The sequence below is a fragment of the Rhipicephalus sanguineus genome, chromosome 3 (assembly GCF_013339695.2).
Source record: "Rhipicephalus sanguineus isolate Rsan-2018 chromosome 3, BIME_Rsan_1.4, whole genome shotgun sequence".
In the NCBI taxonomy this organism is placed as follows: Eukaryota; Metazoa; Arthropoda; class Arachnida; order Ixodida; family Ixodidae; genus Rhipicephalus; species Rhipicephalus sanguineus.
In genome coordinates, this window is record NC_051178.1 from 80218785 (window position 1) to 80239785 (window position 21001).

Here is a 21001-nt window from a genome sequence, read left to right on the forward strand (position 1 = left end):
TTCTTTGCATGACTGGAGCCAGCTCCTGTCTCCTTGAACACTTGCATTACGATCGATGATCGAATGCCTTGAGTGAGATGCCAAGCAAGCAGTCTCAGCACAGCGCCCGTAATGCTCTCGCCAAAAAATGCTCATGTGGCTGGGCTGGTGCTTCGGCATGCAAAAGTGATCCGAGAATATTACTGCTGCTATTTTGGAAAGGTTCCAAGTGGTCCGTATGCCATCAGTGACCTCCTATTTTCATGATTTCATTTATCTCGAAATCTTTTTCACAGTCTTCACGTCTTGAAGTTTACAATGTCTCACTAGTAGCCACATACCCAAGCTCACTACACATCAAGGCATCCACGTGCACAACTAGACAAGTTAAAACACTGGCTCACTCACCATGGCACAGGTCATCAGAGCCCCACGGTTGGCCGGCGACAGAAAGCCCAGACAGGCAAACACTGCACGAGCAAAGCAAGGGCCTTAATTAAGCAAGCAACACTGCCATCTCGTGTGTCAATTTCTTTTGTACTACAAGCGTGCCGCAATGGATGTTAGTGACGAAATGCTAAAGCACATTTGTGTAGAATCCTATGGTCTCTCCATCGTTTCGAACCAACTCCGGACTTTTTTTTTTGTTCTTCCCATCTGCTGCATCACTGCTTGGTGTTGCTCTCTCAAGAACATGGACCAGCTTGTCCTGCACTTCAAACCTTCTGTGCTAGCCCGATGCACTATGCAACTGCCTATCTCCGACTGTACGACACCCAAAATAAAATGTACTACCTTGAAACCTCATCACCATCATTGCCGCCACCATCATGAATGACCAAGTGACAGCAAAAGCAAAAATAGCCTCATAATCACATTCTCGTTTGCATCTGTAGCAGGACAAGGACCTTTTTCTTGCCTTCTTTTAGCCACGTCATGTGTCAGGCAACCTTGCCCTATCAGTGAGAATCAGTGTTGCGGAGTAGCCACTTCGGAATTGGAATGACTCTGGAATCATTCCACATTTTCAAGAGCCCAGACTGGAATGAGAATGGAAGCGGGGAAGCTAGTCAGCCTTCACTCCCACTGCTCCGGGGCGGGATCAATTATCCCTGCGCGTTGGTTCCCATTGATACCCCCACACAAAAGTGGCGAATACTCTATGCACAACCTGATCTCTATCTCACAAGCAGTTTAGTACCTGACACACGTAAATAACCTTTGCGACAAGGAAGACATTGCATACCTGCACACAGTCGAACACAGAAAGTTCTCCTCACCCCATCCATATTTGTGAGGCGCACTTGACAAGCGTGAGTGCTGACGAGCAGTGCGGCCCAGTGTTCCGTATTCGATGCAAAGGCACAAGGTGACCGAGCGGTGCACTGTTCCAACTAATACCAGCAGATCTAGAAGGTTTTGTTCCCCATTAACCAAATTTTAGTTTTCTCCATATTCACGACCGCTCCAGACGCGTGGCAAAACTGCTTAGTCTTCTTGAACGCTACTTTTGTCAACATAAAAATGCACTATGTCGTCATTTTAGCGTTAGCACATTTAAGCTTGAACAATATTAAAACATCACCATTCGTGCAAAAATGCTGACCATGGAAATAGTACAGGAGTCAGGAGAACTGCCCCTATGGGAATTAGTAGGGTGGTTGTACTGCACGAGATATGTCACCAATCTTTTATTCGTCGACCTTGGTAACGTGTTTTGCGTACTTTTGCAGTTCTTAATGCATCTGATGACATCAGCTTTATGGGGCGTTCATCCTTAACTCGATAAAACTATCAAGATGCCTTTCCTACGTTGAGGAACTACAGGAATGGAATTGAACTGCCCGGCCATTTCCAAAGTGGGAATGGGCTAAGTTTTTTCATTCCGAGGAATTGAAAGGAATGGAATTGCAGCAAGCTCTAATTCCCTGGAATGGAACTGGAATGGAATAGAGGCACCCATTCCGCAACACTGGCACTGAGAATTCACTCGTCCCTCGATCATTCCCTCGAATTCTCTAACGTACACCAAAATATAAAAACGGGTGTTCGTTTATTTCGGCCTCACTGAAATGCGGCTGTTGTGGCCGGGAATCGAACCCACGCCCTTGCAGTTAGTAGTGCAACACCTTAGCTGATAAGCTATTACAGAGTTTGCACCCAAAGTTAGTGATGCCAAGAAAGACCACAAAGGGAATATAGAAAAGGCTACAATCAAGGCGTGGAGTTTTGAATATGCAAAAACAAACATTGGCGAGATATTTCTAAGGTTACCTAATATAGCCAGATGGCCAGCAAACAGAGCCAACAACAACACTCACGCAGGGTAATGAAGGTCATGAAGAAGATCTGCGTGCCGCTGCCGAGGAACACCGAGAGCAGCATGCCCTTGCGGGGAGTGCGGAAGACGTCGCCGTGCACCAACTTCCACCCAAACTCCTCCTGGGCATCGTCCTGAGATGAGGACAAAACGCAAGTGCATTCAGTCAGAGCAGCACAGAAGAATAAGAACAAGGGGGCCAGTACCCACGAGACGCCCAGTAGCAGGAAACGCCACAATTTACGAGAGCAGGCATTTCGTGTAGAACACATCGCGAGATATCCAACTTCACAGCTGCGTAAGATACTACCGTATCTTATTTCTGTCAAAATGTTTTACATTTAAATAATTATACCAACGTGACACAAGCTGCACATGAAATCCTTGGGCTTTTTAGAAGCCACAACCTGATTGAGGCACTCTGCAGTCGAAGGGCCCTGCATTATTCGTGACCAGTTGAAGTTCTGATGTGCACCTGAGCCTAACAACATGAGAGCATTGTTGCAATACATGCCCACCAAAATGCAGCCATTGCAGCCGAGATAGAACCTATGACCTCGAGATTAGCAGCATCGCACCGTAGCCCCTAAGCTGCCATGGCAGGTCGTAATGCAGAGGCCATGTTGGAAAGCAATAGTTAAGGGCTTTGTCATGAGAAACAAAGAGACACAATAACTTCCGTCTTCTTCCGAACTTCTAGCTTACCGTATTTATTCGAAAATAGGTCGGGCACGAATATAGGTCGACCCCTACTTATAGCGCTCTACGAGAAATAAAAAAAAAAATATTCGAAAATAGGTCGACCCATGTTTTTTTTTTTTTTTTTTTAGAAACAGGAAAATTGAAACATAGCACACCTTTATTTACAATTAACTTAGCGCCCTAGTCGCTGCCGGGAGTGTCATGTTCGTCAGATGTGCAAGGAAAGTTGTCGGATTCTTCGCAGGCATCCTCGGCATCCGAAATGACGTCGACTTCGCTGCCATCGATTGCGTTGGAAATGCAGCACTTTTTAAAGCCAGTCACGATAATTTCCGCTGGCAAGTCTTTCCGCGCGTCCTTCACCCACGTCGCAACTTCATTGAGGGAAGCCCTTCTCGCGGCGTCCCGTCGGTGTCATTGCAGCATCCTCCTTCAAGCCACTCTTTGTAACTCTTCGCCACCCGGTCCTTAATGTAGCCGGGACGTCATACCTAGCGGTATGACGACCAGGTCTGTTGGCCTTCTGCAGGGCCTCCTTGACGCCCGGAGCCTCAGTTCTTTTTCAAGAGCGTCATGCCTGCCAGTTGCTGGGCCGCGAAAAGCACGACGCTATCCATTGCACGCGAACAGTCGGTCCCGCTGCTTCCGCCAACCCCTAATCAACTTTTACGTCGAACTCACGCTGAGCGGCACAATTGCTGGAATTCTCGGCAAAAAGTATCACTTGACGCTTGAAGTCAGCTGTGTAGCTCTACCGACGTGACACCGTCCAACCGCGCATTTGCAAATGCAAACCGTCACGTCAGATCTCAAACAACAAACAAAGAGTGAGGCCTTAGGCTGCTTAGGCCAGTGCCAGTGCGGCTGCGCGTCGGCAGGCAGCACGGCTAGGGGGCTAGGGACTTCACGGCCTATCTAGGGAAATCACGGGTTCCAGCGCAAACATGGCGGAGCGGCTGCATTTCGCGGGGGCTTTGAAAAGGCGGTGTGCAGCTATTGCACAAATAACTTTTTTTTTCTTAGTTACTTAGTCGGAAAAGGCGAACGGGTACGGTTTTTATACCAGATTTTATGGTATATAATGTGCGTATGTAGCAGGAACTGCTTGAAGAACAGCAGGCGCGGCAGTTGAACGCCATAGGTGCGGTGCTTTTGGTCGCTTTGATATAGGTCGAGATTCTTTGGTCACGAATATAGGTCGATAGCTGATTATGGGCAACATTTTTGGGAAAAAAAGGTCGACCTATATTCGAATAAATACGGTATTTACACTAGCAGTAGTCGTTTTATCATTTCAGCATGAATGCTGCAGAGTCAATGCTGCAGAGTCAAATGTCCCAAGCTGTTGCATAAACGAACTTTTCAAAGGACGCAGCAATCGGAAACGCGGCAGAAATCGGTCTCCCACAGGTTTCAAAAAGAACAGTATAGAGTTGGGAGGCTGTGGAAAAATAGCAGCCTTCCTGAACACCCGAGCTGAAGCTTTATTTTTTTCTATGTTTGTTCACCTGAAGTAAAAACTCAAAAAGCTATAGCGAGTGAAGTTCCCAGAGTCAACATAATCCTGAGGAATGCAACACGCATTTGGTCTTTCTCAGGCTTCATCGTGCCAACGGACACAATTTGGCAAAAGTGCTTTGCCAAACTGCCTCTGTGATTTGGCAGTTATTGTGCCTTTCACGTGACACACCACTTTGCTGAACTATCTGCCTATTTCTTCTGATCGGTCCATGCCATATCGTGAAGCGAGAAACCAACAATGCAGAGCTTCCCTAGCACGGCTGCACTACACGAGGCAAAAAAATACCAAAGCAACTGACAGACCCTACAGATGTGCAGTTAGAACAAGAGCGAGTGCTTTGGCATGCAAATTATGCACTGAATAAAATGCAAAAACAAGTCACCAGGCACCCCTGTAGCTTACTTAAAGGGACCCCGCAACACCTTTTTAAGTGATCATCGAATGGCTTCATTAAAAGAGTTTATTGCCTCAGAAATTGACTGCCACAAAAATTTTTAGAATCCGTGAAGTATGAGCGGAGTTACAGGGATTTGTCGCATGCTTCAAGCGCTTTCTCTCCTTCATACAAGCGCGTGCGCTGAACGCTACGCAGGGAGCGCAATGACAAGGGGGCAAGAAGATGCATCCCTTTATCAGCGTGTGTCACGACCTTGAGGACGTGGCGGCATCCCGTGGCAGCCGCCGTAACTGTGCAGCTCATGATGCTCAGATCAGCCAATGGCCATGGACTTTGGGTTTTGGGGCGTGGTCATTTGGGTTTATAGCATAATTTGGTGAGAGAAGAGAGAACGATTTCTAGCTGACTTTGAGAACTGATTGTGAATTCCAAGCCGCGTGCTGCACTATAATGTTTGGCTCGAGTATTCTCAGAAGCCCTGACTACCGATCGGCAGCGTTTTCTGACCATGCTGAAAAAGTCTTGCAGGGCCCCTTTAATGTAACTGAACACACAGTTCCTAGTGAAACATGCTCACAGAAGGAACGTCACATGGTATGTGGCATTCATCTAGGTATCTCGCGGTATGACTGCACCCGGGTGTAGGTTTAAAAGCTTGGTTTCAACCAAAACAGTACAAATGAGCAGTGCGAGACTGTTCCATGTGACATGGAAATACCCATTATAGAGTATTATCAGTACGGAGTAAGACAACAGTGAGAAGAGCAGAGAGCAACGTACCCCAGAGTCCATCTGGTTGTAGCGGGCAATGTCCTTGTGAAGTGTTCGGAGCAGGATCATGGCCACCATACCGGTCAGGAAAAGCACTATGATCAGGCTGTTCATGATGCTGGAAGGAGAGGAGAGACAGAAGTCGGCTACGATACAGACAGGTAAGATAGTGTTACTTGCATAGGTCAGCAAAAAAGTGTGGAGCTCACTCAGACTCACTGATGAAATATATATTCCTCTTTGGACTCACTCGGACTCAGACTCGCCAAAATTTTCTTCATCCGGGCTCACTCGGACTTAAGGCTCACGAACATTTTGCTCAACCGGACTCCCTCGGACTCAAACTCACAAAAACCTTACTCACCCGGACTCACTCAGACTCTGACTCACAGCTCAATGCGAGTCTGAGTGAGTTTACGTGCAGCTGAAGCTCTACAAACGTCCTCAGAGATGCGAAGGAGCAAACGTGCTTCTCAGCGGAGATGTGCCGGTGGGGGAGAGAGCGGCGATGACGTTACGAACGAAGAGGGGACGAGGAACGAACGAACAAGGAGCAGGGGCAGAAAAAAAAAGGGATGGCGGTGGGGAGCAGCAGCCCGGCGCGGGTGCGTGGTGTGAGGAGGGGGCAGCGGTTGCGTGGCCGACGGAGAAGCCTCTGCCCCCTTTACTTCGGCCGCTTGACATGCACACTCCGCTACGAACGGGCGCCTGCGTCCGCATCAAGAGCGCGTTACCGCTGTTTGTCTCCGTCGGGAAAATAGTTGCTTCGTCGTAGAGCGCAGATATCGCGCGTGCGACCTCGATTCCCCCGCAAGTAACAATGCTTTGAGACACGATTGAGCTTTCGCCTTTGCCACCAACAGGCGGACTCACAAGCTTAGAAGACTTTTTCAGGATAGTTGCCGCGGCTGTTCCCCCGACCGCGAACCGAAACTTCGTTTCACGCGTGATGCCCCAATCGCGAGTGCAATCTCTTCTACGCCCGATCTCCGTATTGTCTAGGGCAAGCTTCTCGCGACAGCATGCCAAGTTGCAACGCGCACGCTAGGCCTAACGAGCGCTAGCTGCCATGTCGGTGGCCGCGGACTACAGAAGTCGCGGTTTGGTGCTGAGTCAATGAAACATTTTGCAGTTGTTGCATTTAGAAGGGGTGACTTACATGTTTAAGGAAAGCGCGGGCGTGCGTGTGAAACACTCGAGTGGTGGTTCGTGGTCGCCACCGTTTTCGACATCGCCCACGCGCAGTGTTACCGTGGTGACTTCTTGTTACGGCGCACTTTTTCCGCGTTCGTTATGTCGGCACCACAGGTCTGCGGGTGCTAACTGTTCAACATTTTCAAATGTAAGCAGACGCAAACTTACGTCCCAGTTGCATGCCTCGATAGTCGAAATCGCGCGCCTGCCTGTTGGTCATGTTTTGCACACGTGCAACCTTTCAAAAATGTTGTTTTGTTTATAGTGCGGTACCGCTTATAGTGCGGATATTCGTGACTCCTGCGACTTACGTTATAAGTAGAGCTGTGCGAATAGCAAAATTTTGGATGCGAAGTGAATTCGAATATTGAAGTGTGAGTGCGAATCGAATCAAATATTTTTAGAATATTTCTAGAATATTTTTCGAATACAGTCGCCGACCGTTTATTCGGACGCTGAAAATTCGGACATGCTCGTTTATTCGGACGCCTTCGCGGCACCGCCACTCGTCCCATTGAAGCAATGTAAACTCACGACCGAAAATTCGGACGCCCCACAGCCCGCCGTTCGATTTTTAGGACTCCGGCTGGCTGATCGAGTGCGACGTTGAACGCCTTGACAAGCTGTCAGCAATGTTTACAATATTTTTGCTAGGTTGCCAGCACTGAAATTTTGCACTAGCTATAACTGGAGATCGTGCCAGTGTCAAAAATCCATGCGGAAATTACCGATCTCGAAGGCTATGTTTGTTGGCTACATGTAATGGCTGCCTTTTGGCTTTAGCCAGTCAAGTATCCATTGACTGGCTACCACGGCCAAACAGCAGGCCAAGCCAAGCCAAGATTGGAATCAGCTCGGTGTGGCGTTTGAGGCGAATGACAGCACGTACGAGTACGACGCGGATCCTAATTCGGACAAAGAGAGTACAACAACAGAAGTGCTGCAACATCAACTAGCCCAACGTCGTTTCCTTTTGGCGTGTGAGGATTTGCGTTGTCAGATGTTTCTGTGGCTAGGCCTGATCTGCGTCCCGAGCTTTGTCTCACTCCCTTGTTGCTTGGCGTGAGAGGTGTTGCTCCGACGCCACCCGTTCCATGTGCGCCGTCGGAACTAAAGAAACGCGGCAACTACGAGACCCTGACGATGGCGAAAAAAGCGGCGATTATTCACCAGGTGGAAGTTGCTTGGGAGTTTTCGCCGAGTTGGGCGATGAGATCATCCGTCAGCTACTCGAACCAGTGCATGTGGACAGCGACTGCCGTGATGACGCACCTCCCACACCACAGCCATCAAATGCGGATTTAGCGTAGGCCGTTGCAGTGCTATTGCCGACCCGCAGGGGTGGCCAAGCATTGGCTGAAATACAGGCCGACTTGGTCGCGCGTAAGCGTACATGTGTACAGACGCGCACTGACAAGTTTTTTCCGGCCGCTAGGCCAATAGAAATTAGGGGTGTGCGAATATTCGAAATTTCGAATATTTTTCGAATAGTGTTTGCTATTCGATTCGATTCGCACTGGAATTTTATTATTCGAACTATTCGAACTTCCCAAAAACAAATACAGTCAACGTCCAACTGAAAATGCCCCCTTCAAATTTTCGTTATGCTTCAGCTCATTACACTCTCGTATAGCGGCAAAGCTGCCTTTCAAGCTCCGTTACGGTCGAACATAGCCAAGACACCGTCAACGTCCGATTAGAAGTGCTCCCTAGATTTTCAATATGCTTCGCCTCATCATACCTCCACATTGCGGCAAAGCAGCCTTTCAAGCTCCGCTACGGTCGAACTTTGCCAAGACACAGTCAACGTCCGATTGAAAGTGTATGGTGCACAAATTCAGAAGTGGTTTATTTATATCTTGCAACGTGTAAAAAGCTAATCACCAGAATGGAGGAGAGAAGGCGAAAGGCCTGAAGAACACCAAGAAAAATGAAGTTTGCTGCATTGAGGGTATGATGACACAGTAGTCTTTTGTTCCTATGACAAAAAAATGCTTCTTTATCTCCCTGACATCCTTGTTACCACAGCATGCAAGCAGCTCGGCGTTAAGGAAGATCAGTGTGCATGAGCATCGCTTTCAACGTGCTGCAGGATGACCTGCTTCTTGTAATTGATGGCACGCATGTCGGTGCTCGCAGAGACGTTTGGTGATACAGCGTTCTGCCTGCCTGATGTATTGTTCCCCGCAAGTATATCATATCCCATGAACTGGCAGCACACAACACGTGTGTGCGCATGCATGTGTGCGTGTGTTCGGATGCGTGCGTGCATGTGTACATGCATGCACACTTGAGTGAATGCCCAACCCTCACCTGAACCATTGGATGTTGGTCTGTGGCAGAGACTCGAGGATGTAGTCCCACCTGGATGACCAGCGCACTTGGTCGTTCCTCTGCAACAGAGAAGCAGGCAGGGACATTATAGACGTGCACCATCACACTTCTGCACACTCGATCAACAAGGTGGCTGTGCCTGTGACATTAAAGGTGGGTGTCTACTGCTGCATCAGCCGCTCCTTGCTTCATCACTCTGCATTGCTCTGCAATTGACACAAAACTAAGTCTTTTCAGTCTCCCTTGTGTGCTCAGTATTCAGTGACACTGGTAGTGGTGTGCCCTGTGCGCCAAGCCAACTGACTCACATTTAAAGCAATCTTTCATACTATGCGACTGCCAACACTAATTTATCTTATGTAGTTGACAGACCTGCCTAAATGCTGATGCCAAACTGAAGTTGAGAAGTGCTTTGAACTCATCATGTCAAAATACCATTAAAGTAGTAAATTATTTCTAATCTCTGCAGACATGAAGCCTTTATATTAATTGGTAAGCTGATAGCCATCATTCATAAAGAGACAAAAACAAAAAAACAGATCCTGACTCTCTGAAAAAACACCCACCTTACATAACATAGGAGACAATGCCTTCGTCCTACGCCTACCCGTTAGTGTGTACCCTGCATACTGCGATAACGTTTTGTGCCATAAAATTTTACTGCGCCACTGAACTTCCCGATGCCACAATGTGCCGCCAAAGGTTTTCAGTCTTTTCGAGAAGTGCGTAGATCGGTCGATCACCGATTCCGACTTCCGCGCAACTGTGGCGACGCATTTGCGGGTAAGCATTGGGAAAGAACAAAGGTGAGGTGGCGGCCGCCGACGAATGCACCAGCATGACTTATCGCCAACAGCCTTATCACAATATCTTCAGATATCTGCTCGGGTGCTCGCGCGGCACAGCACTACTTTAAGGCTACTGCACGCTTTTATTAGGCGACAACCTGAATGCACAGGGCTGCCGATCGCTGCCGCCTCGTTGTGCGGGGCTGTGTTCAAGCATGCACCGCTTTGTAGAAACGAAAACAGCTCGCTGTTGCGGCGTTGAGCGTTGCTTGGTCGCGGGCAACGAGAAACCTCTTGACATTGATGCTATCACCCTAAACGCACGGGTACGGTACAGCAAGCGTAGTGCTGTTGTAACCATACTGCACGCTTTTATTGGGCGACCACCCAAACGTGCTTCCGTCCGCTGCCAGGACCGCTAGAGCATCGCGGAGTGCGCATCGCTTGCAGGAAGTTTGTCCTTGCTGCATTAACCAAACAAGCTACTCGCCACACCTGTGCACGGTCTGGAGCGAAGTGGGTACGAAGAACACTCCCACGACAAATGTGTGCGTGTGGTACAGCATGTGGCCCGGCAGTGACGGCGTGAGCCGGGAAGGCGACACGCTGCATGCAACTAGCGAGGAGACGATCGGCTCCACACAGCCGTACCGCATTTCACCGGAACTGTGTCAGTTTTCGTTTAGTAGCAGATCGCGGTGCAGATGCACACACAATAAGGCAGAAAGCAGACACTGTCCGTTCTGTCGTTATGTCAGTCACTGCGTATACCGGACCCTGTAATAGTTCCAAAATGCTCCTTGGCGTTGCTACTGCGCGCTATCAGCACTATCAGATGGTCATGTGAGAGTACCAAAATCTTTTCTCCACTTAGGCAAAAAGAAGGAAAAGGCTTTGCAGTGGGTACTTTAGGCAATATTTGCTGTGGCACTGTATTTCTTTGCTGGCGGTGATGGCGTACGCGAGGAGATGCATATTTTTACTTGGTGGTTAACGCGTACTACCGTTTAGTGTGTAGTTATGCGGCATTCCCGGCAGGTACGCATTAATGAGGTTCCACTGTACACTCAAACCTCATTCTAACAAAGTCACACCTGCCATGAAAATAACTTCGTTATATCCGAAAATTCGTTATAAACGTTTATCTTTAACACTGTATCTATGACAAGACTATTCTTCATTTACTTCGTTATAACCGATAATTCGTTATATCCGTGTTCGTTATATAGAGGTTAGAGTGTAGTATGATGCATGCAGTGAGCCATCATCATTTGCTCCACATTGCTCAACGACAAGCCTAGCAGTGATATCAGTCCGTCTGGAACAACTCCATTCTCTAACAGCGAGATGCACATAAAATGGCTTTTCTTTTTTTCTTCTTCAATGGATGAAGCAGGCAATCAGAGGTGTGCAAAAGGCTTCGTGGAACAACGTAGAAGAAATCATGCAACCTTGTTGCAAGGTCTAAGTGCAAAAAAAAGCAGCAGTAAGCACTTCTTTGCAAGGTCTGTGAAAGTATTATGAGGATGACTGCACAGGGGGCGACCATCACTGCAAGTATGTAGCTTCTTACAAAAATGAACGGCCCCAACAGTGGCTTCCAGCAGTGAAATTGTTTTACAAATGAAAAAAAAAAACGAGAGAGACATTTATGAAACCTATTAGCACCAAAGTATGAACGACTTCCGCAACAAACTGCTCAAAGAAGAAAAGTGAAGTGACTGTAATGACACCCCATAAGCTGTGATCAATTGTACAGGGAAACTGGTGCTCACTAAGCAAACTCCCGTTTCAACATCACAGGGCGTGCCTACAAAAAGAAATATGGAGAAGCTAAGGTGCTCCATTACCAGGCTATTCTGAAGCTCCAGAACAGTTAAGGGGTATTAACTTGTGCGAGGTGGACTACAGTAGAACCCCGCTGTTACGTTCCTCACTGCTGCGTTTTCCCGGCTGTTACATCGTTTTCCGCCGGTCCCGGCATAGCTCCCATAGGATACAATGTATTGTGAACCCCGCTGTTACGTCCTAACTGTCGGACCGTTCCCGTAGGCTACGTCGCGAAGTGTGCTCGGAGCCGACCGAGTGACTACCAAAGAGAGCGGCCATGGTGCATTTTCACGCAGTTTGGCCTCGTTTGACCGTAATATTAGCCGCATGAGAGGCGCAAGCAACAGAGTTTCAATTGATGCAAACAAAAGCATGGCCTTCGAGATTCAAATTGCAAAGATGGCGTCTATGACGTAACTGCTCGCGAAAGCAAGGCCTTCGAGATTGGCATTTACTAGTGACAAAAGCATAGCCTCTGAGATTTGTATTGCACAAACATGGCGTGTATGACGTAATTGCTTGCGAAAGCAAGGCCTTCGAGATTGGCATTCACTTCTGCCATCGCGTTGGCGTAGACTCATCATCATCGTTATTTGTCGGAGAACGGGAGGAGTTCGAGCTGGTTGGAGCTCGCGTGGTCGTGCGTGCGGTTCGCGGTCGGACTCGCCGCGCCGGTCGTGATTGCGTGTGCTTAGTTCTTTCATGCCTACAGCTGTTGGTGTTAAAAAAATCACATACGTTGATTACATTTCTGTGGATGAGGCCGTCCTAAGCTCCGCGTTTCTATCCATTGACTAGATCGCGGCTGAGCGCGCCAATTTTCGTGCTGCTCGTAAGAATTGAAATAAAATTCTGTACCACTAAATATTTTGGCGTTTTTCCTGTTTTTCGGCTCTTACGTTTCCCGTCTCTTACGTTTATTTCCTACGGTCCCTTCAAAAACGTATCAGCGGGGTTCTACTGTATTACGCTCTCATACCGTAGCTTTGAACTGTTTCAAATAAGATATAAACTTTGAAACTGGAAATCTCCATTTTTTAATATCCATATAGCACTTCTTTACCAACCTCCAAGCCATTTGGACTGACCATACGACTGACCAACTAGGTATCTAAGCACAAGTGAGGACACACACCACACACACAAATGACATCAGCTCAACACATATACACAACATAAAAAATGATAGGCATAACTTTAGGATAAAGCAAGACAGCAGAGTGAATCAGAGAACAAAGAGGGGTACCCCATATCCTAGCAGATATATTAAGAGAGAACTATGGACATGGGCAGGTCATGTCATGAGAAGGACACATGGTCAGTTACACAAGAGATGGAAAGCGCAGCCAAGGACAATAAAAGGTTAGGGGGGATGAAAAAAATCAAGAAATTTGGAAGCATAAAGTAGAATCAGCTCGCGCAGGATAGGGTGGCTTGGAGATGACTTGAAGACGACTTCGTACTGCAGTTGGCATAAGACAGGCTGATGATGATGACTGCAGCAACCAAACATAGAAACTGATAACAATACCAATAAAAAATGCTAACAAAATTGTTTCACCGGCAGGATTTGAACTCTGGGCCTCTGGTGCCAAATACCAGAGCTTCATCCACTGTACCACAAGTGCAGGCCTTATTAGGTGAAACAGAACACTTCTAACCTCTGTAATGATTTGGGCCTTGAGGGCAATAAATAAATAAATAAATAAATAAATAAATAAATAAATAAATAAATAAATAAATAAATAAATGAGTGGTTCCCCATTTTCCACAATGCTGATGCTTTAGTAATTTTCTTCAAACAAGCCAGTGCATTTCATAATGCTGACAGAGTGTTATCAAGCCACTGTTCAATCAAATGTGGGTTGTTACAGAGGCCAGTCATCATATGGTTTTCTCCAATAATTTTTTTGCCTCAAACATATTTGACTACAGTTGAATGCATGAGGTTACTGCAGGTATCGTAACATGCTTCCCTTAAAGCACTGTCTATGTAGCTAGTCTGTCAACCTCCTCGAACAGCTGCTGAGAGCCAACCAACTCTACCATGGCTGCTTCTACAAAAAGTAAAACCTATTCATTATAGACTTCAACGTTCACAAAGTTGGAGCTTTTCAAGCATGTGTATATGACTATGTTAGAAAGCTCTGGCACTCGAACGTTTATTCAAATCTCAAATACAACAACCATTGTATCAATATGGCCTCCAAGCGAGGGGCAACAAATCTTCAGATCGCCATCCCCACTCACCACAAAGGTGACACTGTAGGTGTACGTGACGGTCAGAGGGCCATTGTCCTTGAGGCCAAGCGTCAGGTGCTCACCCGTGTCACACGTCGGCCTCTCGTGGTCCTTGTGGTTGATGCTGCAACAGAGTAGTACGCCGCTATCGTGACAAACGTGATGCGCAACGAGTATGTTTGAACCATGTTCAGTGAAGTTGAAGTAGTGGAGTTAATGTACATCAATTTCTCTAGTGTTATGATAAAGACACTTTGCTGTCATGCCACTTTCATCAAGAATGAAGCAACAGCTGCCATCCCTTCAACATACAGTAGTTAACTCGAACTCGCATATCTCGAAAAGTCGGCTAAGTCTTAATTTTCCGTAGTACCGGACAATTTCTCATAGGTGCAATGTATTTACTGCCCTTTATCTCGAAGTATTTTCGTGCCCAATTTCAGATATCTCGAAATCTTGACTGAGAGTGGACCAAAAACTTTGCCACCGAACCATTACACAAAGTTCGCGCGAGGCTGCCGCGCTTAGGGCAAAGCGGACACTGTCCCCAAATGTGAAGTGGGAACCCAGCAGCATAATAACTTTGTCAAGCAACCCTGTGTCCCCCGTCATATGACGCTATAGACGCGCACAGAAGCAGGCCCTGAAAAATAGCATGGTTCGTACACTTCGTTTTGTTTACCGTCAGAGATGCGATTTCAGTATTGTTTTATTTAGTTGGCTGTGCGATGTGGTCAGGATAACGCCGTCTGCACTGATGCTGCAAAGAAAGGTAGCCCTAATCAAAGAAGCGGATTCGAAGCTCGAAGTTTGCGGACGTCAAAACGGCGCTGATTGTGGCTGCATAGCGCGAGAGGAGCCAGCCTTCCAGTCACAGCATCGACAGAGAAAGCCAATTCTCTGGACTTAGTGGTGGGCTACATTGATCTCACCTGCAACTTCAGCTGGTTTGACCATTTTCTTAAGCGAAATAATGTGGCGTCACATACGGTGATTGTGGCAGTGTCGACGCAGCTACTCAAGGGGTGACGACATCAGCCGAAACACAAAACATGCTTCGCTTGATGTGAAATAAAGTTTACTGCAGTGGAGAGGACGATCACTACATGCGATGTGTTAAGTAACTCGAGAAAGCTTTGCTAGGTGAAGGTGTTACTGAGAGGCAGACCAGCCTTAGTCAGTCTTTCTGCACTAAATAAAAAGGCAGTGCCGAAAAACACAGCTGGTTGATAGCTATGGTATGTCATTATTTTTCTTTAACACCTTTACAAAGAGCCAGTTAGGTGCTCCCGTTAGGAAACTGGTCAGCAGTGATAACATTTATAGATAGAACTGGACTTCTCAGTGGAATTTGCGCAACTTTGCTTAACTCGAAAATCTGCTCATCGCGAAATTTTTTCTGGTTTTTACTACTTCGATTTAACGAGGTATTACTGTATATGTTCAATGCAAGCAAGTGGCTGCTTATTCTAGAGCTTTTGGTAGTTAAGTGTGTGTCAGCCTTCCATCGTTCTGGACAAAGGGCAAAAACCAGCACTTTGTCCAATTTTCTGTCCCATCCGTTTTTAGTTGCACTCTATGCTGAAAACGTAGGCCATGCTCAGCCAAGAAGGTTAATCATTCACTGTTCTGAATTGCTATTTAAGGATTGCAGCCCTTTTCCGACAAACCGGTTGAAAGCCAGTAGCCAGCTTCCACACCATCTTTTCCTGTCATCCGATGCTTCTGAGAAATAGATCACAACCCCGCCAATCCTGGCAAAGATACCTTTTGCAACTGCTGTAAACCTTGGGTTACAACCCTGACCTTTACCTTCATTCGAAACTACTGTGAAAGAGACAGCAGAACAAAAGCTAACGGCAACAAGAGCAACGAACAACCGTAGGTGCGGTAGGCACACTGCACCACCTTACCACGTACCTCCGAGGTTGCACCTTGACGGAGATGATGCGCCCTCCTTCCTCGATGAAGGAGCTTCCCCAGGACTCCTTCTCGCTCTTGTGGTACGAGATGGTCAGGTCCACGTGGTTGAACAGGTAGAACGTCTCCGGCTTGGAGAACTCGGACTACTCGACCCGAGAAAACGGGAATGAAAAAAAGAACGGCACTTTGAAGTCACACTAATGCAGCTACACGCCACAATGAAGAACAGACTAGCTTTCAATGCCTTTACATAAAGCGACAACAGAAAAGCAGCTAAACATTGACTCACAAGACATCACATGAGACATTAGTACTTCCACCACTATGGTTCACTGCACACTTGGTTCCATGCGACACAGAGACTAAAAAAAAAACAAGCAGCAGAGCTTTATTCGTGCACTATACTGCAGCAAAAGCACAATGTATACTAATATTATTTCAGGAGGCTCGGTAAGCTACAAAAGATGTCTAAAGAAAGCAGAGGTGGTGACAGAACTTTTCATTTTCCTGTACCAGCTGATGCCTTTACTTTATCGATTTTCGAGATATCTACTAAAGAATAGCTCACTGTTTTCCAGTACAGGAAGTACTGACATAGCATTTAGAAACCTCTAGTATATTCTAATACAGAACATCACCTTGACCTTCAACTTAGCATTCACGGCTTACCGGGCCCATGGGCAGCAGCAACAAAGCTGCTAGCGATATCTTGCAATGCTTCGCACAACTTTTTTTTGGTGGCATGATGGTTCTTGTCATAAGACAACCATAAAAAGGGTGCACATTAAGAACTGCATACCCAATAGTACATGAAGGCAGCAGTTAAGTAGAATGTGGTAAGTGCACAGTGGTATCAGGTAGCTTTGCGTGATTTCCAGTTATATATGCCACAAAATGCTGCTGCCAGTGCAGATGATGTCATGCACCTTAATGGTAGCCCAGTATTTTCAAATGGCAATACGTTTACTGAGGAGTTAAAACGCCCCAACTTTTCAAATGTGAGATATGGTACTTCAAAATATGGGAAGGTACTTCAAAATATGGCAAAATATGGGAAATATAGGTGTGAAATTCTGGTGAAACTACAGTCGAACACGTTTATATCGAACTCGAAGGGGATCACGAATTAGTTCGATATATGAAAAATTCGATATAAAAAAAATACAGGCCCCGAGACCTTACCAGTGGCGGACGATCACCTACAATCGGCGCATTCAAGAATTGACAACTAATTCCGCACACATGATGCAAGAGAACGTTTTATTTGCGTGAAAAAAAATCGCTTATCTTGGCCTGCTTCTTCGTCTTTGAAATCAAATTGAAGACGCTGGCCTCAATCTTATCGAGGCTGTCCAGGTGCGACAGCCTGGTTCCCTCCATGTCACCGTAACAACGGCGAATCAAACCGAACGCTGCCGCCATTTCAGCGGCGGAGTACGCGCGTGTAGCCGCCGCGTCGTTCGGACGATCTTCCTCATCACTTTAACTGTCGGCCTAGGCATCCTGGGTCCCTGTGACCGCAGCTACAATGTCCTCGTCAGCAAGGCTCGCAACAGCCTGAACATTGCAGTCCGCTTCCACGAAATCGTCCGCAGACACTTGGGGTCGAACGGCAGCTGGGAAGAGGGACACCAACTCGCGAAACACGTCGTCTATGCGCTCGTCGTTTGCCGACGATGTTGTAGCGTTGCTTAAATCGGTGAAGCCACCCGGTGTTGTCAGCGAAATCGTCTTTGCCGAGTGCGGCGGCAAACCATTTGGCCTTAGCCATCAGCATTGGGCTGTCCACAGGAATGTTCTTCGCGCGCACTTCTGAACCAGGCATAGAGTGCCTTTTCTACTTTCCCGTGGGCGGGAGCGCGCACACAACAGGCTCCCGACGTTCGCTGCTCCGCCGCCTTTGCCTTGATATCCGCCTTGTTCTTCAACAAGGTGCTCATAGTGCTCCGTGGTATCACGATATTGTCCGCCACCGTCAAACTTTTTTCGCCCCCTCAACATGCTGTATGGCTTTCAACTTCGTCGCAAAGTCAAGGTTCTTGCGCTTCTTGATGCTGGCCATTGGTACATGAGAAGTCTAAAATTCAAGCAGTCCGCAGCGCCTCTGCACAGCACGCACGCAAAAGAGGAATGCGGTGGTATGCGACAACTTACGGAAGTGAACTGCGCCAACAAAGCGCTCGCGATCAGTCGCGATGGCTGCCATGGCTACCCGGGCTACCTGCAAGGGCAGCAGCGATGTACGAAAGGCGCGAGCTGTGGTTGGCTGAGCAATTACGAAAGGCGCGGGCTGTGGTTGGCTGATCAAAACTCACAAAACAGCAACAAAAAAAGAAAGAAAGAAACGGCGAAAGGAGGAGGCCACCGGCTCCTTCGTTCCTGCTCTCCGAGCCGACGGTAACGCAGAGAAAGCATAAGAACGAGAGAGAGAGGACAAAAGAAGAAAAAAAAAAGCCATTCCGCAAAGTTGGATAACGTGCCCAACAGGAGTACAGTCTGAGCCCTCTCGCCCTCACGTTTTTCGAGTGTTTCGGGTGTCGGCGGAGGCACGGTACCGCAAAGGTCGCGGGGCGCAGCAAGTGCCGAAGCGCACATTCCAGCTCGCGCGGCGTTCGATATATCCGATGGCGGGTAAAAATACCGTTCGATATAAACGTGTGAATTTCTATACTTTTACAAAGGATTTTCAAGGGGATAATTTACGAGTTCGATATAGCCGGAAATTCGATATTAGTATGCGAGTTCGATATATCCGTGTTCGACTTATTATCAATCAACATTTTTGCTCTAAATTAGCAAAAGTTTTTTCAAAGGATACTCCAGTGGCCTAAATAGATTTCGTGGTGTCGTTCAGGACCTATTTAGGTGACACTGAAAACCGAAGACAACCATTGCCATAATTCAATTATGTTGAACATTAACACCCTTTTAAACATGGCACGGTTCACATGATTTATTTTCTTGCTTTATTCAGAATGGAGCGTTTAAACACACACACATACACAGTGCCATTTTACATATGTATTTCCCAGGAACCCACGAACACTAGCATCTGCAACCCAATGACAATTCTTCCCACGGTGACAAGATTTTCTCAATGCAATGATCTATACACCAGTAGACATGAAATGCTTAAAAAGGCAAGCCTATCACTTTAGTGGGACACAACTCCTATGAACAGCAGTAGTACTTGAAAAAACAGAAGGCTGCCTTTATCATAGTCAGCATCTCCATAAACATAAACCCTACGTCCTTGACCTTTCACTCGCCTATCTCACTTTCTTCTATGTATAAATTATCATAGTAGCACAGGTTATGTCTGCCACACCTTGATACACCATGACTGCCACATTTATAAATAAAAAACGCAACCCTCTACTAAGTGTCAACGTGAGGTTTCGAAAGAGAAACCAATGTGAACTGTAGCATTGTTCAGATTTATTTGAGTAGCAGTTTGTAAAATGCTCCCCAGAGTAACTTCAAGCTACCACCACAGCCCAAAGAGAAGACAGGCTGCCACGCAGAGTTTTTATAAACTCAGGTCCCATGCCCTTAAAGGGACACTAAAGAGCAAAATGGTTTTTTCATATTAGTGAAGTACTCTTTTATGATGCCAAAAACACAACACTTGCTGCAATAAGGCGCTTAGTAAGCGAGAAAAAGCGCCAAAACAAAATGTGGGTGGCGACGCCACCTAGCTGTTTACGCACCATTCGCCATGACATCACATGTTTTGACGTCATGTACTAGGGACTGCGTAGTTCCTAATCGGTAAAAATGAAGTACATCGTCCTCTGAGGGGGCCATAGACTTAACATAACAAGTTTGGGTTAATTTTGTTGAGCCAATGGCGCCAAAATACGATAAAGAGACTTTGAAATCCATGACGTCACGCGGGGAGATTTTGGCGCGAAATTTAAAAATGAAACTTTGAACTTGGTTTTCTCCTCTATGATGGCAAAATTAACGACATTAGAGTTCTCAGAGCACAATTTATCGATTTAAACCGGTTCATTGTTTCACTTTAGTGTTCCTTTAAGATGTCCTAGAGACATGGCACCATAGCCAAGAAACACACTACGTATATGGCTTTTGGTGTACACAATTGTGTACCAAGTGTCTAAAAGGGTTAACAAAAAAAGCCACAAAGGGAGGAAGGGGATCTGCCATCATACCGTGACGCTGCACAGGCCCCGAGGCTGGCTGTTGCGGTAGGTGAAGCAGCCCATGGGGAATCCCATGGAGCAGTACTGCTTGTCGGTGTCAATCAGGTAGCACCAGGTGACCGGCATGTTGTCCACGATCCAGTGGTGCCGGTACTGCTTCATCATGCCCTTGCGCAACTGGTCCAGGCGCGCCGCCGAACCGGGGATGTTGGGACCGTACTGGCGCGTGCACAGCTTGGCACAGGACTTGTTCACCATGAAGTCGATCTGCACACGTAACAGGTCGAGAGATGATTTGTGGTTGTGAGTAATTGGCTTGTGAATATAAATGCACCCATTTCAACAGACTCCAACTTAACTGTTATTCGTATTGTTCAATGCACAAATTGTCAGCTTAAACTAACAGAACAGTCATCAGAGCTTTTTTTCTTTTTCTCTTTTCCACAACCTTTCATAAGGGCAGTTGCTTGAATGGAGTACAAACCACAAGGCTGAGAATGCACATATTACGACATGTGATTATTTTCAGTGATGAGTCATCGAGTAGAAGTTAAATGAAAATGTTTCAAATGCAGATACATTAGCCAATACTTTAAAGTAATTCCTCTACAGCAAAACTAAAGGAAAGTACAGCAGGGCTTTTCGTTTCAACTTTTGGCTGATTTTCTATTACCTTCTAAAGCTTTTATGGCAGGCAAATATAGTGAACTAGGGTTAGGAAAAAAAAAAGGAAAAACGCAGAATCACAAATGGCACACTGAAAAACCAACAATAAACACTAGATCCATGCTGGACAGAACCTCCCCGCTGTACCCACAAAGGCTGCGATTTGCT

The 21001-nt window shown here is 46.7% G+C and overlaps 1 protein-coding gene across 1 annotated transcript in view; it reads right to left on the bottom strand.

Annotated features, from left to right (window-relative positions):
- LOC119386788 (transmembrane 9 superfamily member 2) overlaps positions 1-21001 on the bottom strand; it is a 53065-nt gene that overhangs the window by 24347 nt on the left and 7717 nt on the right. The window contains exons 4-10 of the mRNA XM_037654061.1: positions 20177-20434; positions 15999-16144; positions 14088-14202; positions 9199-9278; positions 5701-5809; positions 2301-2433; positions 388-449 (exon numbers count right to left, since the gene is read on the bottom strand). Coding sequence (XP_037509989.1) covers positions 388-449; positions 2301-2433; positions 5701-5809; positions 9199-9278; positions 14088-14202; positions 15999-16144; positions 20177-20434 — 903 coding nt within the window. The remainder of the gene's footprint in view (positions 1-387; positions 450-2300; positions 2434-5700; positions 5810-9198; positions 9279-14087; positions 14203-15998; positions 16145-20176; positions 20435-21001) is intronic.